At 44.8% G+C, this 8,726-nt stretch overlaps 1 protein-coding gene across 1 annotated transcript in view; it reads right to left on the reverse strand.

Annotated features, from left to right (window-relative positions):
* Nucleotides 1-445: 445 nt before the first annotated feature.
* Nucleotides 446-8,726, reverse strand: part of LOC311126955 (protein rapunzel-like) — a 13,336-nt gene continuing 5,055 nt past the window's right edge. The window contains exons 2-3 of the mRNA XM_084158679.1: nucleotides 2,593-2,682; nucleotides 446-2,073 (exon numbers count right to left, since the gene is read on the reverse strand). Coding sequence (XP_084014805.1) covers nucleotides 848-2,023 — 1,176 coding nt within the window. The 5' untranslated portion in view covers nucleotides 2,024-2,073; nucleotides 2,593-2,682 and the 3' untranslated portion in view covers nucleotides 446-847. The remainder of the gene's footprint in view (nucleotides 2,074-2,592; nucleotides 2,683-8,726) is intronic.

The raw sequence follows: 8,726 nt of genomic DNA on the forward strand, positions 1-8,726 counted from the left end.
ATCAAATCACATGGAATGAGAGCAGGTTCAGTGAAGTAGTGCGTGCCAAAATAACAGAGACAGGAATGACAAAACACAATCTTAGTTGAGTTGTCATATCACAGGAGGTTGGTTGACCCTTAATTGGGGAGGACAGGCTCATAGTAATGGCTGGAGTGGAATGAGTAGAATAGTGTCAAATACATCAAACACATAGTTTGATGCCATTCCATTCGCTCCGTTCCAGCCCTTATTATCAGCCGTCCTCCCCTCAGCAGCCTCCACTGTGTCATATGAATGTAAATTGCAGCAGCTGAAATTTGAGTCTGCAAGTGAAAGTTCACTCTAAGATTATTGTTTATATATAAAAAGACGGAAAACGCAATTCTAGTTATGCAAAATGTTGAGGGATTTCTTACAGACAATACAAACATTAGGCTTTTATATTTACACACTCAATATAGAATATGTATCAAGACCCAAAGTTTAATTTCTATTCTCAGAGGCATAGATCATGACAATCACAGTTATTATGTGTGGTTTATCTGAAAATGTACAGTATTTCTGCAGAAAATTAATTTTATTTATACTATTGGGGTGGGGGGGGGGGTGGGGGGGGGGGGGGGAATACATAAAAAAAAACATTACAAAGAATAGATTAACAGGTAAAACAGTCTTTGGTAAGTATCATGCTTTATAATAAGTGTTAGCTTATGTTCCTCCTCATTAGTATATCTGGGAATCAGAGCTCAACTGAGAAAGAGAGAAAGTACTTGGCAATGTCAGTCTTATTGCAGAGACCAAATTGGACTGAATATAACCTTGGGAGCTATGGCTAATTATTAATTCATTTTAAAGTGAGAAAACATCAATTATAGTGAACGCAAACATAGAAGTTCTTGTGCTCCTCCCAGTAGTGTAGCTCTTCGGCAAAGCTCCAGGCACAGGCCAGGTCTTTGCAAGTCTTGACCGTGTGGACTGCACATGGACCTGGCAACTGCTCAAACAGGAGCTCAGCTGTACCCACTACGGTGAGTTTCTTCTGATCCTGGATCAGCTGCTGGATGTGGGCCTTGTTCAGAGGCTCGGGCGAGGCACTGTAGGACACCACGACATTCAGCTTCTCATCTGTCGCTGGCACCTGAAAGCGATTTTTCCCTGTGGGGCACTGGATGTCTTTTTTGTTGGAGAACAGGCCCGAAGGGGAGCTGAATATACGGACAGACCAGCACACCCAGTCATACTTTCTTTTCAGCTTCTCCAAAATGGCATCAGCCAGCTGCTGGTTGCTCAGGTCAGAGTGGTCCCTAACCAACCTCCGGGAATCCAGTTCAGCCTGCTTGGGGAAGCTGGTGATGCAGTCCTCAATAACAGCATTCATTTTCACCTGTACCTCCTTCATCTTTTCGCCCCAGTCTTGAAGAAGCTTTTCTTCGTCATCGTAGTCCTTTAGAGCAGTGTAGCCCATCAGAGCGATGAGGCCAATGCAAAATAGTTTCTTCAACCTGGCACAGAAGTCCTCCATTGCGCGTCGACTTTTCTCCTCATAGTTAAGAGTGATCTCCAACACTGACTCTCCAGAGAAGTTGTCTCCCGTCACGGCACTGTAGAGGGTATGTAGGTTTTTGTCGCCACCTGTTTTGACAAAATGCTCCATGAAAAGCTTCTTCTTGACCTCACGAAACTTGGGTTTGGCATTGAGGATGTCCATGTACTTGCGGAACTGGTTGGAGATGTTCTCCTCCACAGAAAAGTAGGCAGCGTCCGCTCCGCTCTTCTTGATCTCCTCGTTAATCCGCTGCATCTCCTCTGAAACCACCTCCAGTCGTTCACGAACTTTCTGGAACTGCTCCTTCATGAACGCAGCTTCCTTGCTCTCCACATTGTCCAGGGCCAATTTCACGATGGGAGCAGCAATGGCGAAAACAGGGAAGAGGTCACCTGCGATACTGGCCACCACCTCAGCTCCCTGTTCAAACACTTCCATTACAGTCTCTACCACGTTCTTCTTCTCTGCTACGATCTTCTGTAGCTGGCCGGCCATCTTTGCTGGTATTGTTATTATTCAGTGCACAACAAATACCAGTATAACATCTGAAAAAAGAGCACAAGGACATGGTCAAGAGGATGTTTGGATCTGTTTTATTTACATTAGACATGATAAAAGTCTATGGTCTATAGAATGACTCTTGACAAAACAGACACTTAATAATAGCGGGGTTTACCAAAGTTAGTCCTGGGGCAGCACTACACAGCTGATTGAAATAATCAAAGCTTGATGATGAGTTGGTTATCTGAATCAGCGGTGTAGTGCTAGGGCAAAACCAAAACGTGCACCCAGGGGGGGCCCCAGGACCGAGTTTGGGAAACCCTGGTCTATAGAATGACTCTTGACTAAACTGACACTTGATAAAAATGGAAACCTTTCTACTGACACTTAACTAAAGTATTATTGAAGATCCGTTTAAAACATTTATAGACAACCAATCATCCCCCAGTTCAAGCCCTTAGTTAAAATGGAGGAAAAGTTCAACAGCAATACCAAAGTCTTAAAAGTTAGGCCCATATAGTTGATTACCTCCCTCCCTATAGTATAAAAGTTTCTGAACTTACGTAGAGCTGTTCCGGTATTATTGGACTGTGGCCTGCTTCCTTGCTCAAACTCTCAACTAGAGTGAATCCCTGCTGGCCTCACAGTGAGAACTGATAAAGAAAGTGAGAGAGGGATGAGTGTAAATTTCAGTAACCATGCAAAGCCTGCTGGGATTACAGCTGGACACACCCAGTGAGCAATGAGGCAACAATGCAAAGAGAATTCACCAGTCAGGGAAGACACGTAGGGGTAGATACTCTATGGAGTTTCAAATGTGTATTTCAAGGCAGTGTTTTAATGGTTTTATGTTATAGAAATGTTTTAAGTATTTACAATTTATTGACTGCATTATACACTCAATTCAAGTGTGTTGTATATCACATCAACAAAGTGCTAAATGAGGAAAAAACTACCAACCAATGAAGATCTGAAATACAGTATGAAGTATGCACAGCAAGCAGGAAGCCAACTAATAACTTCAAACACTATGATGTACTAGAGTAGACTGTGACTGAAGGGGTGGTGCTAAGTGCATTGTAACAGTGTCAATTTGAGGAAATCACATACAGTATCTACCACTGGATTAACATAATACAAACAGGAATTAAGACAAATTTCAGCCTGTAGGCCATTTTAGATTTAATACTATCATTATAGGTTACAGAGGAAGTTGCAGAACATTTATTATACAGTATTTTATTTATTTATTATAAAGTATAACGTATACACCTCTGCTGCAATAAATCATGGCAAATTGTGTTGACTAATCATCAAGCTCATTTAAATAATTTAAAAGCACCAATTTGACAACTGGCATGAACTTACTTCCAGGTCAAAGTACAATGTTATGAGCTCACAGTTTATTAATAAAAACCTAATCCATTCTCCTTTGGGCCTTCAACTACCACCACCATCCCCACCACGGCTGCTCACTCAGCCAGTCCAGTCAATGCCATGGAGGGTGTGGGAGTGATAAACTGTCTGTAGGAGATTAAACTTGCTGAGCAGGAGTGCATTTTCCACAGAAATGGAAGTAACCATAGCAACAAGACAATGGAAACTATTCTGTCAGCGTCTCAGTCTGCCCTTCTCTGCTGCTGAGCTCTGTCCCAAGGGGGTTTACACTGCAGAAGATCAGGGAAGATGTCACCCTCATTTCCCAACCTGATCTATCACATACATCTACAGCTGTCAAGGGAGGCACAGTCTTTATGGCCATATGAGAACAGCGACTACTGAGAGAGAATTATCTAGGAAAACCCAAGAACTCTAGAACAATCTGAATACAGCCATCATAAAAGATTTTAACTTTGGATTAAATCATCATCAATGATTCAGAGCTGCCAACTCTCACGCATTGGCCGTGAGACACACGCATTTGACCCTCTTCTCACGCCACACCTCATATCTCACGCATTGAAAAGTACTCATTTTATTTTTCTAATAATTAGTTTTTTATTTATTTTTTATTTAACCAGGTAAGCCAGTTGAGAACAAGTTCTCATTTACAACTGCGACCTGGCCAAGATAAAGCAAAGCAGTGCGATAAAAACAACACAGAGTTACATATGGGGTAAACAAAACATAAAGTCAAAAATACAAACAGAAAGTATATATACAGTGTGTGCGAATGTAGTAAGTTATGGAGGTAAGGCAATAAATAGGCCATAGTGCAAAATAGTTACAATTTCGTATTAACACTGGAATGATAGATGTGCAAAATATGATGTGCAAATAGAGATACTGGGGTGCAAATTAGCAAAATAAATAACAATATGGGGATGAGGTAGTTGCGTGGGCTAATTTCAGAATGGCTGTGTACAGGTGCAGTGATCGGTAAGCTGCTCTGACAACTGACGCTTAAAGTTAGTGAGGGAGATAAGAGTCTCCAGCTTCAGAGATTTCTGCAGTTCGTTCCAGTCATTGGCAGCAGACAACTGGAAGGAATGGTGGCCAAAGGAGGTATTGGCTTTGGGGATGACCAGTGAGATATACCTGCTGGAGCGCAGACTACGGGTGGGTGTTGCTATGGTGACCAGTGAGCTAAGGTAAGACAGGGATTTGCCTAGCAGTGATTTACTGACCAGTGAGCTAAGGTAAGACAGGGATTTGCCTAGCAGTGATTTACAGGTGACCTGGAGCCAGTGGGTTTGGCGACGAATATGTAGTTAGGGCCAGCCAACAAGAGCGTACAGGTCACAATGGTGGGTAGTATATGGGGCTTTGGTGACAAAATGGATGGCACTGTGATAGACTACATCCAATTTGCTGAGTGGAGTGTTGGAGGCTATTTTGTAAATGACATCGCCGAAGTCAAGGATCGGTAGGATAGTCAGTTTTACGAGGGCATGTTTGGCAGCATGAGTGAAGGAGGCTTTGTTGCGAAATAGGAAGCCAATCAAAAGTTAGATCTAGAATCGGAGATGCTTAATGCGAGTCTGGAAGGAGAGTTTACAGTCTAACCAGACACCTAGGTATTTGTAGTTGTCCACATACTCTAGGTCAGACCCGCCAAGAGTAGTGATTCTAGTCGGGTGAGTGGGTGCAAGCAAGCAGCGTTTAGTTGAAGAGTATGCATTTAGTTTTACTAGTGTTTAAGAGCAGTTGGAGGCTACGGAAGGAGTGTTGTATGGCATTGAAGCTAGTTTGGAGGTTTGTTAACACAGTGTCCAATGAAGGGCCAGATGTATACAAAATGGTGTCGTCCGCATAGAGGTGGATCCGAGCTTCACCAGCAGCAAGAGCAACATCATTGATATACACAGAGAATAGAGTCGGCCCGAGAATTGAACCCTGTGGCACCCCCATAGAGACTGCCAGAGGTCCAGACAACAGGCCCTCCGATTTGACACATTGAACTCTATCTGAGAAGTAGTTGGTGAACCAGGTGAGGCAGTCATTTGATAAACCAAGGCTATTTAGTCTGCCAATAAGAATGTGGTGGTTGACAGAGTCGAAAGCCTTGGCCAGGTCGATGAAGACGGCTGCACAGTACTGTCTTTTATCGATCGCGGGTTATAATATCGTTTAGGACCTTGAGCGTGGCTGAGGTGCACCCATGACCAGCTCGGAAACCGGATTGCATAGCGGAGAAGGTACGGTGGGATTCGAAATGGTCGGTGATCTTTTTGTTAACTTTCAAATACTTTCGAAAGGCAGGGCAGGATGGATATAGGTCTGTAACAGTTTGGATCTAGAGTGTCACCCCCTTTGAAGAGGGGGATGACCGCGACAGCTTTCCAATCTCTGGGGATCTCAGACGTTACGAAAGAGAGGTTGAACAGGCTAGAAATAGGGGTTGCTACAATTTCGGAGGCTAATTTTAGAAAGAAAGGGTCCAGATTGTCTAGCTCAGCTGATTTGTAGGGGTCCAGATTTTTTTCAGCCCTTTCAGAACATCAGCTGTCTGAATTTGTGTGAAGGAGAGGGGGGGGGGGGGGGGCATGGGCAAGTTGCAGCAGAGGGTGCAGAGCTGGTGGCCAGGGTAGTGGTAGCCAGGTGGAAATCATGGCCAGCCGTAGCAAAATGCTTGTTGAAATTCTCGATTATCGTAGATTTATTGGTGGTGACAGTGTTTCCTAGCCTCAGTGCAGTGGGCAGTTGGGAGGAGGTGCTCTTATTTTCCATGGAATTTACAGTGTCCCAAAACTTTTTGGAGTTAGTGCTACAGGATGCAAGTTTCTGTTTGAAAAAGCTAGCCATTGCTTTCCTAACTGATTGTGTATATTGGTTCCTGACTTTCCTGAAAAGTTGCATATGGCGGGGGCTGTTCGATGCTAATGCAGTACGCCACAGGATGTTTTTGTGCTGGTCAAGGGCAGTCAAGTCTGAGGAGAACCAGGGGCTATATCTGTTCTTAGTTCTGAATTTTTTGAATGGGGCATGCTTATTTAAGATGGAGAGGAAAGCACTTTTAAAGAACAACCAGGTATCCTCTACTGACGGAATGAGGTCAATATCCATCCAGGATACCCGGGCCAGGTCAATTAGAAAGGCCTGCTCGCTAAAGTGTTTTAGGGAGCGTTTGACAGTGATGAGGGGTGGTCGTTTGACCGCGGACCCATTACGGACACAGGCAATAAGGCAGTGATCGCTGAGATCCTGGATGAAGACAGCGGAGGTGTATTTAGAGGGTACATTTGTCAGGATGATATCTATGAGGGTGCCCATGTTTACAGATTTAGGGTTGTACCTGGTAGATTCATTGATCATTTGTGAGATTGAGGGCATCTAGTTTAGATTGTAGGTTGGCCGGGGTGTTAAGCATATCCCAGTTTAGGTCACTAAGCAGTATGAACTCTGAGGATAGATGGGGGGCAATCAGTTCACATATGGTGTCCAGGGCACAGCTCGGGGCTGAGGGGGGGTCTGTAGCAAGCGGCAACAGTGAGAGACTTATTTCTGGAAAGATGGATTTTTAGAAGTAGAAGCTCAAACTGTTTGGGCACAGACCTGGATAGTACGATAGAGCTCTGCAGGCTATCTCTACAGTAGATTGCAACCGCACCCCCTTTGGCAGTTCTATTGAGACGGGAAATGTTGTAGTTGGGGATGGACATTTCTGAATTTTTGGTGCCTTCCTAAGCCAGGATTCAGACACTGCTAGGACATCAGGGTTGGCAGAGTGTGCTAACGCAGTGAATAACAAACTTAGGGAGGAGGCTTCGGATGTTAACGTGCAAGAAACCAATGCTTTTATGGTTACAGAAGTCAACAAATGATAACACCTGGGGAGTAGGAGTGATACTGGGGGCTACAGGGCCTGGGTTAACCTCTACATCACCAGAGGAACAGAGGAGGAGTAGAATAAGGATACGGCTAAAGGCTTTAAGTACTGGTCTTCTAGTGCGTTGGGTAAAGAGAAAAAAGGGGCAGGTTTCCAGGCGTTGTAGAATAGATTCAGGGCATTATGTACAGAAAAGGATATGGAAGGATATGTGTACAGTGGAGGTAAACCTAAGCGTTGGGTAACGATGAAAGAGATAGCATCACTGGAGGCACCGATTGAGTCGGTCTCCGCATGTATGGGGGGTGGGACAAAGGAGCTATCTATGGCAGGTTGAGCTGGGCTGGGGGATCTACAGTGAAATAGTACAATAAGAAATAACCGAAACAGCAATAAGCAAGGCATATTGAAATGGGAGAGAGGCTTAAAGCAATCACAGGTGTTACTCGAGAAATAAGACAACAGCTGGTAATGGCGACAAAGTTTGGGCTGAGGCTAAACATAAACAGGATGCGGTACCGTATAAAGGAACAGTCCAGCAGGCATCAGCTGTATAGCTGAGTTATCATAAGGTCCGGTGAACAGCAATAGGAGAGTTTGGAGGTAGTTCGGGGGCTGCTATAGCACTAGCGAGCAAGAGGCTACGGCTAGCATGTGCTAGCGGGCCGGGGCTAGCAGATGGATCTTCGTGGTCGACGTCGTAACGGGAAACCTGTTGTAATCACATCAGACGATTTCGTCGGCAGACCAGTCGTGTTGGATCGGCGGGGCTCCGTGTCAACACTAGGAGGTCCCATCCAGTTGACAGAGAGGTAGATAGCCGGGAGAAGGGCCTGGCTCGCGGCTAGCTTGAGGCTGATTAGCCAACAACAACGTCCATTTGATTGCAGCTATCTAGCTACGATGATCCGGTGTTAAAGGTCCAGTGAATCAGTGATTCCGGCAGAAAAACCGATATGTTCTGGGTCGATAACGCGCTGTGCAGAGAGTGCAGACTGGCCAATAATAGTCCAGGCTAGAGCTGGCTGGTAGGTAGTGCAGGCCACGGACAATGGTGAGAAACCGCTAGCGGTGGATAATGGCAGGTAGCTAGTTAGCTGGCTACTCCCGTCCGGTAGACAGAGAGGTAGATAGCCGGGATATGGGCCTGGCTCAAGGCTAACTGGTGCTTGCTTCAGGGGCAGTGGTGATTAGCCAAACAGCAACATCCAATTCGGATGCGGCTAGCTAGTTACGATCCGGTGTTAATGTCCAGTGATTCAGTTATTCCGGCAGAAAATCTGATGTTCTGGGTGAAAACTGCTAACGGTGGCTAATAGCAAGTAGCTAGTTAGCTGGCTAGCTGGTATCAACAGGAGATTCTAGATAAAAGGTAAGTAAATAATAGAATCCGTTCCACATTGAGTGAGGCGGGTTGCAGGAAAGTAT

Source organism: Coregonus lavaretus, assembly GCF_964263955.1.
Source record: "Coregonus lavaretus genome assembly, chromosome: 3".
Classification (NCBI taxonomy): Eukaryota; Metazoa; Chordata; class Actinopteri; order Salmoniformes; family Salmonidae; genus Coregonus; species Coregonus lavaretus.